General features: G+C 38.2%; 1 protein-coding gene across 1 annotated transcript in view; it reads right to left on the reverse strand.

The window, feature by feature from the left end:
* The window catches only part of myo16 (myosin XVI), a gene marked incomplete at both ends in the record, with an annotated part of 227,562 nt that overhangs the window by 195,612 nt on the left and 9,484 nt on the right, over nt 1–22,466 (reverse strand). Inside the window, one exon of the mRNA XM_079821463.1 lies at nt 2,963–3,220. Coding sequence (XP_079677589.1) covers nt 2,963–3,220 — 258 coding nt within the window. The remainder of the gene's footprint in view (nt 1–2,962; nt 3,221–22,466) is intronic.

The following is a 22,466-nucleotide window of genomic DNA, read 5'->3' on the forward strand; positions in this document are numbered from 1 at the left end:
ATTATAGAATAGTTTGGGGTGATTTCCTGCTGTGTTCTTTTTCCCACCCATGTCCACTTCCGTTCAAAAGTTTGGGAAGAATCGGCAGGAAAAGTGTACACATTGGTGTATGGGAGTTAATGTACATGTTAAACACACCTTATGTTCAATTCTGTTGTACTCTGCATGCTTTGGAATCACTTTGCAAAAGGGTTCCATTTGTTGACATTAGTTAACTACATTCATAAACATGAACAAACAGAGAAAAATACTTCTAAAGCAAGTAATAATCTTAGTTAACTGTTAGTAACACTTTAGTTTAGGGTCCAATTCTCTCTATTAACTAGTTTACTAGGATATTGGCAGTTTATTAGTACTTATAAAAGCACATATTAATGCATTATTCTGCATCCCTTAATCCTACTCAATACCTAAACTACTTTATTAACTATTAATAAGCAGTAATTAGGAGTTTAAGGCAAAAGTCATAGTCAATAGTTAGTTCATATTGAGAATTAGACTTTAAATATTAGAATTTAAATATTAGTACATTCGTTTTAAAATGTACTAATACATTATTAGAATCAAAACAAGTTGTATCTGGTAATATTATTTAATGGACCTGAGCTAACATAAATTGACAATGAACTAGGGCATACATTTGTTTGCTGGCAACCCATCAAAATAAAATCTTGACGGTATACCGTTTGAAGAAATGAATAGACTCAAATATTAGTATTATCATTTTAGAGTGAAATTAAATGAACACTTTTGAACTGTAGAAGTGAAACTAAAATGCATTTCTAATTTGGTTTAATGTATTTAATAATATATCACAAAAGCATAATTATTATTTAATAGTCATAATGAATTGGTCAAAAAGAGTTTTTCCCAAACCATTTAACCATTTCACACTTAAAGTGTCTTCATAGTCAATTTTCAGCCATTGTTTTCCAGTGCAGATGAACTCACCTAAACAAATCCCCCTAATCATTCTAGAATGATTCATTATTTCCAAATAAGAGCTATTAATCTGGTGAAACCACCTGTAATCTTTTCACATCTCAGAAAGTATGTTTTCCCCCATTATGGTGCAGTCGTACAACATATTTTTCATATTTTTTATTAATTTATGTTAACAAAGATGAATAAATACTGTAACAAATATATTGCTCATTGTTAAAGGTCCCATGGCATGGCATTTTTCTATAATTTTATAATGTTTCCTGATGTGTACTTATATTGTTAGTATGATTTTTACATCATAAAATGTCATAATTTAGAAATAAAAGGCATTTTTTCTATACTGCTGTTTGCCCTGTGGCTGAATGCCCTGCTTCAAGGGGCGTGTCTGCTGTGAGACTTCAGTAAAAACGCCCACTGTTGTGATTGGCTGACATCTTTGCATTTTAAATGAGCGGAGGGGGCGTGGTTTAACGAGGCACGAGCAGGCACGAGTCTGCCAGAGACGGATGGACCTGTGTTCACTTCTCATCAGTTCTCTCAGCATGTCTCAGTTCAGGGTGAACTGTTGTAGTGACTAGCATATACTTCAGGTTATTAGTTTATTTCTAGTCGGAGGGGCTGTCACTCATGTCAGAAAGTTAGTAACTTTAGTAAATTATGGATCAGCGCTGACTCGAGACGCGAACCGTTTAGAACGATTCAGTCCGATTTGGTGAACTGGTTCGGTTCACTAAAAAGAACCGATTCAAAAGAATGATTCGTTCGCGAACCGGACATCACGGAGACGGAGCGATTGCTAACAAAGTTATTTATAGTAACTTACTGAGTTATGAGAGCGTTGTCTGTCAGCGCGAGTTTATTGTGTTTGTATTTGAGAGTTCTGAATAAACACGAGTCCCAGTCACGCCGAGTCCGTCTTCATCATTATTCTACCAACTTTGTAACACATGCAATGTACCATTACAGCGAGATGAACGAGTTAGTAAGTGTTGAGTATAGCATTATTTCTAGATATGTTCCAATCATATGAATAGCGTCAGTGACGCGCATTGAGTAACGTTACACAGCGCAAACAAAGACACAACAGCAGTAATCGAATGTAATCCAGTTTATTGTGGGGAAAGCTGGCTAGCCTAGCCGGATACGCTCACGCTTACCCTCCTTCTGCTTAATCTCACGCCGCGTTTGGTGCCTCTGCTGTGGGCAGATGCAGTACTGGGGGTCGGGGATGTTGAAGGCCGAGCTTCGGCGTGTGTGAGGTTTATCTCTAAAGATGTGGCTCTGCCGGTGTTGAGCAGAAAAGACTGTATGCACATTTTAGAACAGATAGACGCGACGAGGACGTACAAAAACACTGACTCACAAGATAGAAAACACGAAAACACCGCTCTGTCGGGAGAGAGAGAAGCCGCTGCGTGTGCACGAATAATAAATAATTAGCTACACATAAGAAATCAATGATCACAGATCAGAAGGAACTGAAAAAAGACTTCTGTTTTCATTTGTACATCCAAACACTGAGAAACTGCCAGCGTTCACTCGTTCACAAGCAATGATCTCTTGAGCGTTTGCATGGGCGTGCCAGATTCTCTGGGCGGAGGAAAGGGAGGTAACCGCTCCTGCTTGAACGTCAAACCAGGAGACTTCAGGATTGGCTCGTCTGGCCTGTCATTTTCTCAAAGGCAGAGAAAGACAGCCAGAACTCGGTTTTACACCGATCAACATTTCTATCCACTTGGGGTCAATATTCAGGCTAGGAGAACTCATATTAATGTTGAAAAACCTCATAAAATGAAAATTTTATGCCATGGGACCTTTAATGTAAAGTTAACTAATGTGTTATGTGTTAAGTTAAGTGTTACTGACTGCTCAAGAACATCCTGTGTGAATGACCCTTTATATAACATACAAAGCATTTTTGAGTGACTTATTGGTATTCGATCAGCATAGCAATTCGCTAGTGAGAAATTTATCATTTAAACCATGAAACCAAGATAAAGAAACACAAGCTTCTTACCCTCTTTGTCATCATGTCGTATGATGGCATCCTGGATGACGTCTGAAAGAGAGAAGCTGATCCTTTGTTTTTTGCGGTTGGTGGCCCGGGGCTTGGGGAAGCTCTGTTTCTGTGTCCGTTCACGCTCGTAGTAGACCCGCAGCTGCTCGCAACGCATGCGTCTGACCAGCCTCTGACGCTGGCCCAACGGCAGAGACTCCAGCAGACACTGGTCTATCTCCATGTTCTGCCTGAACACGTTACATAGCTGAAAACAACCTGGACAGAGAGACAGAAGAGAAAATGTGCAAATGGTTTAGGCAATGGAAAGCTGGGACACAGGAGTTGATATCGAAAGAGCAGGGAACATGCAGAAAGAAGGAAAAAGGAATAAAAGTTCATGCACCGCTCCGTTATGACTGTCCGAGCAGCCGTGCGCATTTGACTTTCGGTTTTAAATTAGGGATTTGAAAAGCCCCTGCCGGTGATACCGGTTATATCGGTGTTGTCACACGTCGATTAACCGGTGGGAAAATTTCCTTACCGTCACATCCCTATATTCAAAGAATCCTGAAAAAAACTGCACCATATTTTCCACAAAAATAGTAAGCAGCACGGTTTTTAACATTGGTGCTCTAAAAACAATTTTTTTGCTCAAATCAGCGTAATATAATTAATTCGGAAGGATCATGTGACGCAAGATGCTATATGATGCTGAAAATTCAGCTTTGTAATTAAAATAATGTTACATTTTAGAATATATTCAAATAGAAAACTTATTTTAAAATTACAATATTATTGTATTTTGATCATGTAAAGTCAAAGAAATGTAACTTTTTTTGAAGCTAAAAAGTAGTAATTCGATTCGAACTTGACTTATGTTACTGACACATAGTAAAAAGGCTCCATGTCCTTGCATTAAAAACATTTGGTCTATACATTTACACACTTTTGCTTTTAAAATTGTGCTTTGTGGTACCTTTGACACACCGTTTTTTTCATACTATATTCAGGATTCTCTAACTCCGGTCTTGCATACTATAGAGTACAGCTAGTGTGTAAATTAGCATGCCGTTTTTATCTCCTCTGCTTGGACACTAAAGCCAGGACAAAACTGATGCCAGACAGATAGGTCCGTGTATTCCTCAAAGCTCAGTCCATTCAAATCTTATCTGGCGCACACTGCTGAGTAGTGCATCTGTTTAACCTTGAGAGAGCATAGAGTCTACCCACACACGGCAGCAGAGAGACTAAATTATCATGACTCTGCACTTCTCCTGCAGTAGCATGATGGACCAAAGCCAATACCATCCCTGTACACATAATGTAAAGAACTGCCGAAAGCTCTGGGATCTGCAGGGGGCTGTAAATAGAGGAGAAAATTGCACCCACTGTGAGACACATACTGTACTGTAGGTTATTGTAGGGCTGGGCATTTATTAAACAACTTCTGCCGTGAGCCTCCAACAGAACGCAATTAAATAATTGGGTAAATTATAGAAATATGGAAAAAACAAACACTGCAGGACTATTAAACTTTACTTATTTACTTATAAACACAGAACTTTATGCCCACATTGATGCACAAAATGCAACCACTAAACAAACAGAACCATCAGTAAATCATAAAATCCTTTTAAGTGTTTTTTTTTTTATTTAATTTTTTTGTATAGCTGTTCAAATTATTGTTTAAAATGTGGCCAATATCATATTTTAGTGTGAACAGATCATGGTCCTGAACTGACCCGTATGCACAAAAGAACGATAAGACGTCACATAGCACGCTGTCATACGGAGGTAAACACGGAGGACATTAAAGTAAGCAATTATGCATTTATTATTGTGTGATCTGCCGCAGAAGCCAGCTAATTTATGGACAGGCAACATAAAATTAAAGACGAGGCTGCGAAAAAGAGAGCAGAGTATTTATGATACGAGCCCTCTTGTTTTACTTGTAGAGCTGTCACTGTAATACTTGTACCTTTCGCAACGGTCTTAATAACTTTGGGTATGTAAAATCTGACTCGCATGAGCACAGAATTGTGACAAATGTTGCTCTAGAGCGACGACGTAAATGTCATCTAACCTGTATTGGATTTAGTACCACATATAGAAGTGGCCCAAATCGGAATTTAAAAGATCAGATTTCATGTGGTTTGTGTGGTTCACACCGTCATCATGTGGATGAGTCATGAGTCAAATATGAGCCAAAAATAATAATAATAATCAGATGCGGGCCTTAGTAGCCTTAGTTGTGCTCCATCTATCCATTTTCGATTGGTAAAAAGTAAGCAGAGCTAGCAAATTATTACCTCATTTATAGGAGTGATTGAACAATACATAGCCGAGGCTGACATATATCAGCTAATATTTACCATTTATTTTAATTATCGAAAGCATTTTTATTTTGACTCCCATTATCTTCATTAGTTTACGGTCTTTGTTTTGCCTACATTATAAGAGAAATGTTCAATAAAAAGTAAACTATATGTTTCATATCATTTGCCTTTGTATTATTAGTAATACCTTTTTTTAAATCACATTTTTAAAAATGTTTTTATTTGTGGAAAAATTTAATTGCAGCATGTATTTACTATCTTTATCGGCTATTATTTTTTATTTACCCTGCTCTCCAAACCATAAATACACATTGGTCGACCACTAATTTATATACCACATAGCTTGAATTGATTTTTAATCAAATAAAATAAAGAAAATAAAGTCAAGTCACGGCCCTTTTTCTTTTAGATAATAATTATCTATTAATAGGTTTTCCGGGTACTTTTTGACTAATGTTTTATGAATAATATAAATTTGGACATACAACTTGGCTCACATACTGTTTTTCACCAACTATATTGTATGGAAGTAGCCATGTTTGCCTCTCATTTACTTTAAGATGTGCTGGACATTCCCATTTCACTCACAGCCACATGTGGATGTATCACCATTTACATTTAAAAGCACATTTTTATGCTGATAAATAATTGAATGTTTGAAACGTTTGAGTCAGATTGGCTGCCCTTCTCCTCAAGGTTCATTTGCTGCAATCACAGAGCTGCTCATTCTCTCACAAGTTTCATCCTCAGCTTGCAGCTGAGCCGGCGCCAGCCACACATCATGCATTATGAAGTCATTCACCACCCATCGAACCCAGAGAGAGATGAATAAGAAATATCCACAGATGAGTTCACGTTAGAAGAGAGGCTGACTGAGTGAGTGAGTGCTCAAATGAGAGCTAAAAAGTTGAGATGAATTACAAGGAGTTTATTTGACCTTGTTGATGTGGCCACTTCTATCACAGCAATCATGAGCACATCAATCCCCTTCCTCAAGGCTGTGTTTTAGGAACGGAAGCGAGAAGGACGACTTCTCTTTTAGCCTATCAGACACGCTGTTGTGCAAATCTGTAATTACTCAAATAATTCAGGTCACCAGAAGCCCTTAAGCCAAGGAAATAAAAGTTTGAAAGTCTGCCTTTGTAGACAAATTAAAGAGGGAGCTCTTTCTGCCCTCTATCTTCTGTTAACACACACACACTCAGTCTTCATAATGTTCCCACACACATGTTAAACTGAGCCAAAAACCCCATTGACAATACTGCCCCTTTCCCAGGGTCACAAGGACATCCATCATATTATTCTACAAATGAAACGCATCTGTGATGAAGACTGAAGGATCTATTCTATTCTGCTCTATTGAGTCATCTGAACCCATCATAACAGAAACCAGGCTGTAAACATTTATTTTTATTATCATTGTTGGAAACAGTTGTGCTGCTTAATGTTTTTGTGGAAATCATGATACATTTTCTGGATTCTTTGATGAATAGAAACTTTGGTCCCTGACTAGAAACTAACTACTTTGTAACTGTACATCATATGTATTGAGTTTATGTTGTGTTGTAAAACACTTTTGCTGCTACTGAGGTGGGATAGAGGTAAGTTAAAGGTCAAAATCCACTTTAACAAGGTGTTTGGATATAAATGTGTGTTGACAGTGTGTGAACTTCACACACTTCTTCATCTGAGCCACTGAAGACGCAGTGAATTAGTTTTATTTTTGAGCATAAAGCGCCTCAAAACACACTGCCCAAATAATTTCACTCCTGACAGTTTTAAGAACGAGGGGCAATACAAGGCAGGCTTTGCAAAAAAGTTACTTCTCAAGGATGGATCTGGACCAACTCCTCGTCATCCTCCTGAAGTAGTAAGTGTTTATTTTTTATCATTTTTGACCGTTTTGGATGTTGTCGTCCATAATGATAATTGATATATAGATTTGATATATATATTTCTCGACTTTTCGAGAAAAAAAGTAACATTGTAAAATAATTTGTAGCATGTCAACTTACTGTATTAGTAGAACATCCATAGTTATGTAGCTTACTGCATTCAGGGTTTGCTAACATTACATAATATAAAACAGGTAAGTGTTTCAAATTCAGTGTATTACTAGCTATATTAAAAAAGATACATATTTTGGAGATTTAATCCGAATTTGACAAACAAACAAAAAAAGTCTGTTTACAGACAGTTTAAAATTGCGTTAAAGTTAATTATGTGTGCAGAATTTATTTAAATCACAATAATTTTCAACAATTTTACTTAAAAACATTTAATTTAACTTGCAACTTTGACATTCAGTAGTGTACTGTAAAAAAGTATGTAAACATGCCCTTGACAAAATGTAAAACTAAAAGAGTAATAATGTAAAAAGGTACAAATTTGTAAACCAACATAACAAAAAAAGAGATTATCAGCAAATACTTTATATTGAATAGTATTGTCACGATACCAAAATGATGACTTCGACACGATACCAGACTAAAATACCTCAACACCGATACGGAATTGATACCACAGCAAAAAAAAAAAAAACAGTAAAAGTAATTGAACAACATTACATAACTTGCTATTCATTGTTTTATCATTGTTTTAGGGTTTAAAAAAAAAACTAAAAATTCAACTGCCCTGCCCTGCCCTGCTTCACACAGAATATTAAGTCTGGCCCTTTAAGAGCTGCATGGACCAAATTCATTGTAACACCCGATTTCTCATTCAACTCTGTATACGTTCACTAAAGACATATCCGACAGCGTTTACCCGAATACTCGCCAGGATGTGTATTTTTACATATTTTTGACCACTCAAACCAAAGACTGTAAAAAAATATGGATGTAGTGGCCGTGACGTCACCCATGGGATTCTGAAGAGCAGTTTTGAAGCGCAAAGTAGGGACGAGCTGGCTGTTACCATCTTGGCAGTGCGTCATCGCGCGTCACTCCCGGATAATGGAAAATGGGCAAAGAGACAGGACGTGGGTGGAGCTGAGGTGACGCAGAAGGCGTTTCTCAATGTCAAGGAAGGATCCTCGGAAGCCAGAATTCCGAGGATGCTACATCATCGACGTCCGTCGAAGGGCTGTGCCAATGTCGAGGATCCTCGGAATTTCAACCAAGGTCTGAGTCCTTCGTTCGAAAAATATGCCATATACAGGAAAGGATGCATACAAGTAGACTTTGCGCTCTTAGCATTCTCAAATCACCCACAATCCTATGCGCGCAGCTTTGCTATCTTGTTCAAAAAATACAAAATATCGGACGTTGACGGAGTCGGAGCGTTAACGGGGCAATATGCTTTCAAGTGTAAATATTTACGTTACCAAACATTTGTTATAACCATAGTAAATATAAGTAAAGTTTAGCTTTATAATGCCAGTACAAATTTCAACCGTATTGATATTATACAAATTACGTTATTGATGGCTAACGGACCTTTTCACTGACGTAATGAGGCTGACGTGCACTTGCTAGCCTGTTCCATTTACGTGTTCTCCGAATGCTAAAGAGGAGCCTCGCCTAGCCTCTGAAGGAAGTGACTTGGAAGGACCAGTCCTGCAGAGGAAGGATCCTTGACATTGAGAAACACCTAATGACTAACAGACAGCAGATAAATGGCAATCCTCCTGTCACTCAAAGTGGCCACGCCCTTAATTATGCAGGACTATAAGGCTTTATATAATGTAAACGAATGAGTTATAAAAAAATTCACCCCCCTCACAGTTGTCATGAAGGGAAAAATTAGCCGTATAGACCAAAACCACAATTTGTACCAGGCTGTAAACATGTTTTTTTCTGCTGTGTTGGGCATTTTAACATGGGGCTCAATGAGATTCTGCTCCCTTCTGGAGCCTGTCCCCAGCGGTCAGTCGATGAATTCCAGTTTAAGTCACTTCCGCATTAGCTTCAAGTGAAACTGCGGGAGTTTGCCCCTTTTTTCAAACCCAATAATTTGCGAAACTGACGTTGCGATCTGTCTGAGTGAAAGGCATGTGCGCGGCTGCGTTCGCTTCAGGTCAGAGTCCGGTTCATACATGTAAAGCCAGACAACATTTCCCTCAGCAGTGATCATCATTACTGGTGTTTATATTTACCAAGCCACAGCAGACTACAGCATACACTACCCTAGTTACCTGTGGATGGCCTGTCACTCCGGAAAAAAAAGGCCAATCAGAAGAGAGGCTCATGAATATTAATTAGACAGGTCAAAATCAACCTGTTCTTATCAGAGCTCCTGAGAAAAGAGCTGAAAAAATATTGCGATGGTTTTTGGTACATATACCGCAAATGTATATTCTTAAGGACATCAATGCCTAAAATAAAACTCCAGAAAAGTGTACAATACGGGACCTTTAAGGGACAGGTTTGGTGATATGGGTAGGTTTAAATCTAGTGGTGAGGTTGCGAATTGCAACCGCTCACCCCTCCCTTTCGAAGCACATAGAAGCTACGGTGGCCGACACAGGACAAAATTGTTGTCGTCTGAGACAGCTGAGAGTAGCTAGTGCTCTGTAGAGCAGTTTGTCCGTTTAGGGCTACTGTAGAAACATGGCGGGGCAAAATGGTGACTTTACTGTTAGAGGACCCTCGGTGTATTTAGATAGAAATGGCTCATTCTAAAGGTAATAAAAACATAACGGTTCATTATGTAAGGTGTTTATACACCACTGAAAACAGTTATGTATATTATATTGCATTTCCGTCAATAGATACTCATAAATACTACACACTGAACCTTTAAGGGTAAGGGAAAGGTCAACCATATCATTATAGATGTTTTGTTAGATTGGGAAACACTGCCATAGAAGCCAGAAATCTTTCCTATCCTATGTATTCTAAAGACAGATTGGACATGGAAGGTGACGCTAACAAAAAGGAAATTATAATTCTGTTAGATAAAATGCCCATTCCACAACCTGTCCATACTGTCCATCTAAACCACAGATCGCCTCCTCTACCATCACAGTCCTCGTCTCTCAGGACATAAGAGGTCAGGCACATAACATTTAAAAAGGCAATTTGATGTAATAGACTATGGGGACCTTTTATAGCTGTGAGTGAAAGTAGTGATTCAGTAATCTAATTCGACTTCTAAACCATAAAAATGGAACGCCACTGCTGAGCTTTATTGGATCTCCCGGTCAAGTGGTGAAGAAAATGCATTAACATTACTTAAACTTCAGAAGACAATGGCTGTAATCCTTTACAGAAACCCAAAAGCACAAAACGACATAAAATGTTAATAGAAAAAGTTTTGTAGTTGTAAGTCAAATATATTACAGTAGACCTTAAGGAAATATGGCCCTCTGAAACTAGTTGATACTGGCTAGCTCAGCTGGTGAAGTTTGTAAGATTTTTTAATGTTAAAAATACATTCTCTGGCTGCACGATATCTATTTTTGGGAGGTCATGAGAACCGATATTTTGGTAAAAAGTCGTTATCAACATTTTAAAATCCTAAAAGGTACTTTGCTCTGCAAACGAGATGCATGGTGCAATACAAGACTTTAGCGCACATCGTTTTATTATATTATGCCAATTTATAAATTAAAGCGATAAAGTACTCGCAGTCTTCTTCAGGACCAAAGCGCACACACATATTGGTGTTCTCGCGTGAGTGTCACATTTTCGCGGCTTACTAGCCTACACATAAACATTCCAATACACACACAGTTATAGTGTACTTTTGGTGGTATCGGTATAATGACCACTAGATTTTTGGTATCGTGATATCCCTAATATGCATATCGCAACAGTTTGCGATATCTGAATGATTTAATATCTCATGTTTGTGAGACAAGTATTCACTAAGCTAGAGTTCCTTTTCTGAAGACTATCTGAATGAACTTCTTTGACAGAGAGGCTGCAGATCGCGCATCATGTTTGTTTTAGCAAAAAGCAAAACATTTTGTTTTTAATTGTGACTGTACACACAAAAAAAATTAAACTTAACAGATTATAATGATGTATAACACTTGCCTGAATGATTAAAAAAACAACGAGTTATTTGAGTCTCTTGGGCACTGAAAAGAAAAAAAGAGAACCGATCGTGCCGAGGGGGTTAATGTTTAAGTATTATTTTATTTTATCTTTACTGTGGTATCGACCTTGAGTATAGTGTACTTTTGGTGGTATCGCTACGACTACTAGATTTTTGGTATTGTGACATCCCTAATATACATATCGCAACAGTTTGCAATATCTGAATTATTTTAATAGGCTACTTAAAGAAATTGTGCAAAAGTCAAAGTTTTAGGTCGACACATAGCGAATGCACTACAAAGAATGATGCACTTGAACGGTCAAATACACACACAGTTATGTCAAAATGCCTGTCTTGGTGAATAGTCATGTAAACAGTTGTTAAAATGGTTCGTTTTTTATTAAACTTACCCACATTCAAGTGTTGATAAAAAAAATATTGCATTAAAACAGGGCTTCTTTTTTGTTTGTCTGTTTAAAAGCAGAGACGGGGAAAGAGTTAATCTTGTTTTATGAACGTTTAGAAGTTTTACTAGAAATAAAGATAAAAGTACTGATAAAGGTGGAGAGCATTGTGTCTTTGTGTGTTGAGAGGAGTCGTATTCTGTGCTCGGAGCAGTGATGATAATCAGACACCAGGCGGAGGAGAGAGAGCATGACTGATGCTTTCAATCTGCTCTGGGAGAGATAACTATCTGCTAACAGCATCACACCTGTTACAAACGGACACTGAAGAACACATATGCCATCATTCATTGAGGCGATTTGCATATAGTCTGGTTTACTGTGTAGTACACTGTGGGGCAGATGCGAGGGGAGGGGTTAGATGCTAAACAAAATGGCATATGGAATGCATAAACTTGAGAAGAGCAGTTTTAAGTTTAAATAAAGCCTCAGGACAAAGACAAAAACAGAGAATGTGAGAGAAAGACATGAACTGTTGATCCCAAACCACAACTGACTCAAGGGCAAACAAGAAAGTGCCAAAGTCTAGAAGGATTCTGAATTTTATATCACTGTTTTATGGTTAAATATATCCTATTGCACACCTAATCATATATAAAATGTAATTTATTCCTGTGATAGCAAAGCTGAATTTTGTATCAAAAGAACAGCATTTTTTTAAATAGAAAACTTTTGTAACATTACATTACGTCACTTTTTGTTTTAGATTAAAGCACCGTAGATAAAAAAAAAATTGAATTTCTACATTAAATATAGGCATCAGTTACTGATGACTTTGCCAGAAGAACAAATAAATATGAACATAAATATTTATATATGCATGTATGAAGACTTCAGATGCAAAAACCTCCAAGTCCTTCTGACATTTTTCTTTTAAAGAAGCATTTTTATGATTTTAATTTTACTCAGTCAGTGACAATTTTATATAAATAAATAAGTGTTTTATCTTCTACTTCCTTCCCCATTTCAACATCTCTCCCAAGATCTTCAACTGAATATGATGTAAAAACAAAATTATTCATCCTTCCAGTCTCGTTCCCTTCTCCATTCTGATACCAATTTCATAGAGGAAAGCAGCAACTAGGCTCGCTCTCCTCTGCTGACTCAGTGTCTCTCCTGATAAGACTGAGGATTAAAAACATTTTAAAATAAGCTCTGGCACTGCGGTTAAATAAGCCTTTGGTTGTAAAAGAATCCAATTACCCTAAAATCAGTTCCATAGCTTCACTTCATTTGTCTTTCTCCAGGAACGCTTCTGTAGAAAGAAGAGCTACGACACAAACTCAGAAGGAACCAGATAACGTCCTCACACTACTGGTGTCCCACCTAACATATGAAAACTGTGCATTTATTTGGTTATACCCAACACCACAGGGAGGCTTACAGCTCTATTCCACAGTAATTCTCAATATGAAGCATCAAGAGGATTGAGAAAACACTTTTTTCCACCTTCATCGTCTAACCTACACATAAATACACACCTTAAGACCGACAGCTCCTCAAGTGCATGCTATAATTGCTGCACTTCCTGAGCCTTCAGATTTCAATGCAGTACCATGAACATTTGTCCTTCAAACGCACAGCAATGTCAGACAGACTAAGAGCAGTAGGGATTCCCACAGCGCCATTCAACATTCTCCTCGTTTAAAGCCTTGAACACAATCCACAAGACACATAAGCTGAAGTCAGTGAAACATTCCCAGAAAACACCCTCCCAACACACACGCAGAGGAAGCATGAATGCAATTCCATTAACAAAGGGAATTAGCTGTGAGCTTTCATCTTCCCCATCAGCCTGCTATCAGCGAGCCACAGATATGTGGGACAGTAGCACATACAGTATAATCACAGGACTGTATGGAACAGGCTTGGAGCTCTATATTTCCGAGAGACTCACATTTCTTAGTCACGGAACTAAACGAGCATGAACCAAACTCAGCCAAGAGTGAAGATCATGTGGATTAAAAGGCGCGCAGAGGAATATTGACCTACTACATTCTGCCTGGCACTGGTAATGGCTTGCAGTTCAATTTAGAAAAATTATGAAGGGAGATTAGGAGCCAATGGTTCTCTTGTAAAGTAGAAGAGCAAAAATCGAGAAATATATTGCAACGTCTGGATTGAACACATCTGGCTACTGGTAAGAAGCAAGAATTTGAAATGTAGGTCAAGGGAAACAAGGCATTAGAAATCGATTGTGGACGGGTGGCTAGAAGCACAATGGCACGTAGGAGTACACTGAAAAAGGTGTCTGGTTTTGCAAGGCTTAAGGCAGAGTTAAAGATACATGTTTGCATGTTTAGTTGTCGGATGTAGGTAAAACTAGCTTGCTAACATAAATTAGGCTGTTGAAACTGCATAAATGATTTGAGATTTTGGTAGCATCAGCAAAAATAGGACTGATAAATACAAACCAATCAAAAAAATAATATTGTGCCATCATTTTCCAACAAATGGGTTTATGGATGTACTGCTGTCTTGGAGTTTTCTGTATAATAAATGTACAATGTATAGGTTTTTAAAAAAATGTATGCGTGAAATATATATATATATATATATATATACACACACACACAAGCAAAAAATTATGTTACACTTTGTTTTTATTATGTTTTTTTTTATGGGTCAGTGAAAATGTTGGCAAGTAGAAATCTGAACTCATGGCCCAACTCTTAAAATCCCCCAAATCCCTGCTAAGCTATCATTTGGCTTCATAAAACTTGGAACACTGCATATTTGCCTTTTTGTGTGTGTGTGTGTGTGTGTGTGTGTGTGTGTGTGTGTTCGACATCCCCAGTTCACTTTCAATTGCATTATATGGAAAATGAGTAGCCAGGACGTTCTGCAAAATATCTCCTTTTGTGTTTCTCAGAAGAAAGTAAAGGTGGGTTTGGAACAACATGATGGATATGCCATCAACATAAAAATCATATAAAATAGTATAACATATACAAAAGTGGTGCAAACCAAGACAAAATTACTGTATGACTGTGTATCTGTATAATTAGTTCAATACATTTCCAGTGGTGAGCAACAGAAAGCAGCTCTGGACATTAGTAGAAGAGCAACATAAGCCAAAAGGCACAAATGGGATGCTGCTGTATTGCCGGTCCCAGCATGAGACTAATGAACCAGGAATGAACTCCTGTATTTCTCTCAATCCAGTCTCTGCATTGCTGTTTTTATTTTAACTCCCTCTCTGTCTAACAAAGCCATCAGCCGTCTTTTTTCTTTTTACAGCCACTTCACAGTCCCATCCACCCCTGTTTTTTATTCAGCCATTCAATCACCAACATTTCCAGCTCTGTTTCTTCTTGACCTTATTCACTGCTGTCTGCTTCTTACTGGCTTCTTTATGGCCTACACTGAGAGAGACCATAACAGTTTTATAGAGGACTGCATTAAGTCAAACACAGCCATCACCCACACACACCCACACACCGAAATTTGTTTCAGACGTAGCCCTCAGCTGAAAGATATTTTGTATCTATAATGAAGCAGACATGACTACAAGCCCTCACACAAAAACTGTCTTTTGCTTTCTTGTCTAATTAATCACAACCAGTTTTTTTAAAAGATACATGACACAAGAACATTCCAAACGAAAAAGGTCAATGGAATATTCCATTTGGATGGGAGATTAAATGTAAACAGAGATATTGTATATGAGGCATGTCTTAAGTGAACATAAAAATGTGGGACAAATAAATACGTCCACCCTTATGCTGCCAAAACATTCCTGATGCATCAAGGCATGGACTCCACAAGACCTCTGAACGTGTCCTGTAGTATCTGGCACCAAGAATTCCTAGAAGTCCTGCGAGTTGTGAGGTGGGGCCTCCATGGATCGGATTTGTTGGTCCAGCACTTCCCATAGATCAGGGATGGGCAACTTCGGTCCTGGAGAGCCGCTGTCCTGCAGAGTTTAGCTCCAACCCTAATCAAACACACCTGAACAAGCAAATCAACGTCCTAGGGGCCGTTTACACAACACTATTCAACTGAAAACGCATGCGTTTTGGCCGTTCATTTACACAACAGCTTTTTGGGGGGCCTGAAAACACAAACATTTGAAAACAGGTTTCAAAGTGCAAGATTTTGATATCGTTATTGTTTCTGTGTAATCTACAAAAAAAAATATGAATTGGTAAAAGCGCTGACGTCATGCACGTGTGTATTATGCGTTCAGTCTATAAGTGCGTCAATTACTGGCCTGGCAGTAAAATTAAATCGTTTTGACAATGTTGTTGCCAGTACACAAAAAAAATGCAAAAGAAAAGCGTTTCCGTTCTTAGAACATCGTTGTTGTGTAAACGTACCTTTAGGATTACTAGAAAGCTACAGGCAGGTGAGTTTTATCATGGTTGGAGCTAAACCCTGCATGACAGTTGCCCATCCCTGCCATAGATGCCCAATCAGATTGAGATCTGAGGAAATTGGAGGCCAAGGCAACACCTTGAACTATTTGTCATGTTTCTCGAATGATTCCTAAACTATTTTTTTGCAGTGTGGCAGAGTGCATTATCTTGATGAAAGAGGCCAATGCCATTAGGGAACATCATGAAGGGGTGTACATGGTCTTCAACAAACTTTTGGTAGGTGGTACAAAAGTTTCCCAGAAGAACATTGCCCAAAGCATAACAGTACCTCCACAAGCCTGTCTTCTCTCATACTGCATCCTGCTGCCATCTCTTCCCCAGGTAAACGACCCGGCCATCCACATGATTTAAAAAAAAAAAAAAATCATGATTCATCAGATCAGGCCACCTTCTTCAACCGCTCACATGCCCATTGTAGGCACTTTCGGTGGTGGACAGGGGTCATGGACACTCTGACCAGTCTGCGGCTATGCAGCCCCATACGCCAGCCCCATACGCAGCAAACTGCGATGCACTGTGTGACACCTTTCCATCATGGGCAGCATTACGGTTTTCAGCTGTTTTTCTACAGTAGCTCTTCTGTGTGATCTGAGATGGGCTAGCCTTCACTCCACACATGCATCACTGAGACATGGGGCCTCATTTATAAAACTTTGCGTAGGATTTGCGTCAGAAGTGGCGTACGGATGAAACATAGGACGTGCGTACGCACAGAAATATTCGGATTTATAAAACCGTGCGCACGCACGTCCTATGCAGATTTCCCTTAATAAATCACAATCAATTCTAAATGTAGCGTAGCTTTTGCGGCTTCATGTCACGCCCATAGTTGCCTATAAATAGTCCGCGAAACGCCCCAAGTTAATATTCATCGATTGCGAAATCATGGCAAACACAGAGAGGAAATCATGGCAAACACATTTGCCACATTTGAAAACTAAAAAAACGTAACCTCACTCAATGTGAAGTAGAAGTTATCGTTGGCGAGGTGGAAAAGATGAGAAAAATTTTGTTTTGGAGGGCACAGTGTGGGCATTAGGCTACTAATGCCAAAAAGGCACTTGAGTGGCAAAAGGTTTCAGACGCCGTAAATGCTGTAGCCTCACAACCTCGGACCGTGGCCGAAATAAAAAAGAAATGGTCGGACTTCAAAGTCGAGGCAAAAAAGCGTCTAGCGCACCATCGCCTGAGTGTGTCCTCGTTTGCCAGCAACTCTTCTTGCTGTCTGAAGATGCGTTCACTCCGACTCCTTCCGTTTGCCACATCTTCTAAGAGCGCAATATCAGCCATTGTGCGTCATTATGCATTGTGATGGGGCATTTTATTTCCATCCATTTAATTGCATCTGACAAGCTACAGATGTCGGTTATAATCTTGGAAATGGGAAAATAGGCTTTTGTTCAGTGCAAATGGAAAGTCTTGCAGCTTTCTGAATGGTTGAGACATACATACGTTATTTTATCAAAAATAAAACAAACTAAAGGCATATGCATGAATACCATGATTCCGTAGCTGATGAAGACATTTTTACTATGAAAACAACTTTCCCCAGTGGACAATGAATACATCAATCTATCTATTTATCTATATATCTCCCTAATTATCTATCTATCTGTCTTGAATCTATAGCTATCTGCTCCGCCAGACGGACACATTGACGAGAATATCAGTTTTGCACATTATTTCGTTCTGTTTACCATATTATTTATGAGGATGAATTGCATAACATGCCAATATTATTGCAGAACATATTTCACTTTTCTTTTTGCAAATATGGGTTAATTTGCATCTGTTGTAATTTTCGTTTGATTTTGTTTGTTTTACACTGCAGATCGATCAAACGGGTGTACAATTAACAGCCTACACGAACACCCGTTTGATCGATTACGTAAGACTTGCTTTGTGAAGTCTTCTTGTTATTTATGAGAGGCAGTATTGCCATTTCTTTTACACAACGGTCTACAGTTTCACACACTTTCACGTGTTTCTTCCATCTGCCGACGGTGTCGCCATTTCTCATTTCACCCGTTTTTGTGCGTACGCCTGGGTCAGAGCTTGCGTGAAGGACCGCACATTTTCCCGTCAAGTTTGCTTTTTATAAATACCAATTATTGCGTAGAGAGCGGCGTACGCCTTCTTTTGTGCGTACGCAACGTTTATAAATGAGGCCCCTGGGCATCCTGAGACTGGTTCACTGCTGTCCTTTCACTGTAAACCCTAATGCTGCGCTCACACCAAACGCGAATAGAGCGTCAGGAACGAGTGATTTCAATGTTAAGTCAATGGAAAGGCGTGTTGACACGCGTCTGGAGGTCCTGCGGATGGTCGCGATTCCGCCTCATTCGCGCGTCCAGTGCAAATGACGCAATACGCGCGTTATGCGTGAATGGTGCTTTTTGTGCATTCACACATTTGAAGCGAATTCACGTCTGACACCCGAGTTGAAAAATCAGAATTTTGGCGTCAATTCGCGCTGCGTTAACCAATCAGGACCCTGGTTGCTGCTGTCACGTGGTAAAGTGATGTGATGAGAAACCCTGCATAATTTAAAAATACTACTATTGTGTCACAAAATGTAGTCTTAAGACTTTTTCAGGTGGGGATGTAGTTGTTTAAAGCTCAAATATGTGGTTTATTTATAAAGAGAGCGAGATTAAAAAAATAATCTTGTGTTTGTGGAGTTGTGAGATCCAGGCAATCACCGGGCGCTTAGCGCTCATTAACCCGGCGAGAACAGGCTTTCCTCGGCTAGTCCTTCTGACGTTTGCCGCTGGCTCTGATGTCTCTGTGGTGGTTTGTCTGGTGTGGATCTAACGGCCGATCTTTGGTGTCATGAATATCATTTGTTGTCTGCCAAATCGTTTTGACTGAGGGCAAAGAGAAGTTTCATAACTTATTTTTTAAGGATATTTAAATACACATGCAGTGAAGATAATGTAGGAGTTGCCTGGACCACATTTGTGTGGCTATTAATGCTTAATATATATATTTTTTTTTTATTAATATATATTTCTATTTTGCTTCAAAGGCTCAATTTATACATGTGTCCAATTCGCTGTGGATTCGCTCAAACTAGATGCGTTAGACGCGGTTTTGACGCTCTATACGCATTTGGTGTGAACGAAGCATAACACTCAAAATAATTAATTGGTTTGAGTAAGACAAACTTAAAGCTGCTGTCCGTAACTTTTGTGTTCATGATTTACAAAAATTATATGAATGTACAACATGACTCCATTTTCCAAACCGTGTTTTTGTCTTACCCTGAATCATTATGGTACACTTATAATAAGGTCTGGTAAAAAACGCTGCAGAGGAGCACAGTCCCTGCGTGACTTGCCATAGACATAAACAGAGAGAAGAAGCTCCGGCTGCAATGTTCTTCCGCAAGACGCATGCAGTTCTGTTTATTAACCACTAGAGCGCAAAAATGTATGGACTGCAGCTTTAAATTAAACAAAGTATTTAGTGCTTTCATTTTCTTTCAAGTTCACAAAACTGATATAGCCTATTTTAAGTAAACTGAACTGTTTCATTGTTTTGAGTTTTATGAAATTTAAGATTAACTGAATCTGGGCTGGGATTTCTATTTCCCAGCATTCTTTGCCCATGGCACTCGAAAGGTAGAGTAAATGCTAAAATTAAGTGTTCGTTTTTTATTTTTATTTTTTGTGCAAGATTAATGTTAAGTGGAAGACTTAGAAGTGATGCATGTTTTGTTATGCTAATGTAGAAGAGTTTCTGTTAATGTGGGTTTTTTGAGAGTTACCATCATGGTGACAAGTGGTGCATGCGGCTTGGTTTGACAGCTAGTATGATAAATGCTGAATGAGTGCAGCAATATAGAGCAAGTGCTCTACCATGCTATTTTTATACAAATAAAAATTTTCACATTGAGGTAATCTCGCGTAGGCAACTGATTGCCTCAAATTTAACATTTTCCAGCTTATTCAGGTTAACAGTGTAGGTAGTAACCACTGCATACCCGGAAACACCCAACAAGAGTCTGCCATCTAGCTATTGAGCCATTTAGCCCATGTCAAATTCAGGTCTAGAGACAGGTTTTTGAAAAGTTTAACTTTTCACTTGAGAATGCAGTGTCATGTGCGAGACGCAAAAAAAAAAAAGATGCAAGTCCAATGGTTACACATGCACGTCTAGTGATATTCACACACAAGCAGTGTGTCGGGTGCCGAGAGTTGGTGACACCTCTGACTGAATCGAAAATATGTCATGGTGAGGCAGTGAATGACAGGAATGGTGGTATAGAGAGGGAGATGTGTGAGGTTTCCTTATTCTGGGTAGCTTCTGTGTCTCTGCTTTTAGGCTGTCAAGTATTGATTTACACTGGAATATCTTATGAGCTTCTGTTAATATAAGAGGCATGGGAATAAGAAAGCATAAATTAGACAGAGTGCACTCTCTCTTTGTTTTTCTAACATAAACCTACTCAACTTCGTGAACACAAAGAGGATGCACTGTAGAGACAATTATAGTGACCAAAATCATTGTTTTTCAATATTATTGTTAAAATGTGCATTACTATACACAATTAAATAATTTCACCATCAACAAATAAAATTAGCCGCACTATGTACATTTTCTTTGCGTAAACATAACATAAAAATGACAGTGGTGCAACGGATTACAAAACTCACTGTTCGAATCACATTATGCTTTTTGAGTCACGGATCGGGTCATTTTTCGGATCAGCAAAATATACATACATTATATATATATATATATATATATATATATATATGTGTGTATATATATATGTATATATATATATGTATATGTATATATATGTGTATATATATATATATATGTGTATATATATATATATATGTGTATATATATATATATATATATATATATGTGTATATATATATATATATATATATATATATATGTGTATATATATATATATATATATATGTGTATATATATATATATGTGTGTATATATATATATATATATATATATTTTTTTTTTTTTTTTTTTTTTCTCATTTATTAGGCTACTTAAAGCACACTTACTCCGATACCACAGCAAAAACTACTAAAGACAATTTTAAAGAAAAGTGAACCGTCAGTAATGAAATAAGAACAAATATACAAGCATAGATAGGTACAATATAACAGTTACAAATAAAGTAAGGTCTAAAACTAGTATTCAGGTACAGAAATGTAATTAATGTAAAATAACACTATAGTGCTCACTGTTTAAATTAAATGCAGATTAATCTTTGTTAAAGCTGTGTTTTGTCGTTTGATTAACATTAAAGGTGAACTATGTAAGATTTTTGCAGTAAAATATCCAAAAACCACTAGGCCAGTGTTATATATTTTGTTCAGTTGAGTACTTAGAATATCCCAAATGTTTCCAACTATTTGTAAATCGTGAGAAATTGCTATTTTAACCAAGGAACCGGGACGTGTGAGCTATGCGTTTGAGGGAGTCATATCTGTGTTACCCTCGGTTTCCGGTTTTATTTTGCAGAAACGCTTTACTCTCACTGCAGTGTGAACAAGTGTCATAGCAGCCGCTGAGCAAACGTCATAACTTCCTTTTCAACACACTCAGTGGTGCCGGCAACCATGTCATAATAAAAGTCCCGCCGCCGACTATGCCATAATAACAGTCCCGCTCTTCAAGCGCTCCTGTGGCCTTGCTCAGCTCTACAACACTTGGTTCTGCTCTGTTTCATACTACAGTAATGTTAATAATCGCATCCATGAACATGATTTCTGCCCGAGTCCTATACTGACTCTTTTCCACCGGCTGTGAGATGAAAACCACATGTCCCAAGATTCTGCGCTCAAACGTGGCGTCATCAAACTATGCCTTTGTTTTGAACAGGCGACCTCTAGTGGACGGAAAAGTTACATAGTGTAGCTCTAATGACATAGACAGCAGCACATATTTATAGGCTACTGTCACTTTAAGACCTTATGCATGAATCCAATATACTGATACACATCTGATTACGTTACCGTTTACGTTCACTTAAGACATAACCGATTCTATTTATGAGAATCCTTGCAAGACTGGTATTTTTGGGTGCATGTGTCCATTCAAGCGCAATCAATAAAGGAATCAATTCACTAGACTTGTCTCTGTGGTCCTGTTTACACCTAGTATTAAGAAGCATTTTCGTCAATCTTATCACAAGTGGATGACAGTGTAAACGGTCAAAAACGTTTTGAGCTTGTCCACTTTCAACCACTTCCACAGGTACTCGGAACACATTTGATCAGATTGCTTTCGTCGTGTAAACGCTCATATGGTCGAATCTGTTGAAACAGCCACAAAAGACTAAACATTATGGGAGTGCACTAGCCAGATGGGATTTAAA

This window comes from Gobio gobio (assembly GCF_949357685.1).
Source record: "Gobio gobio genome assembly, chromosome: 7".
Taxonomy (NCBI): Eukaryota; Metazoa; Chordata; class Actinopteri; order Cypriniformes; family Gobionidae; genus Gobio; species Gobio gobio.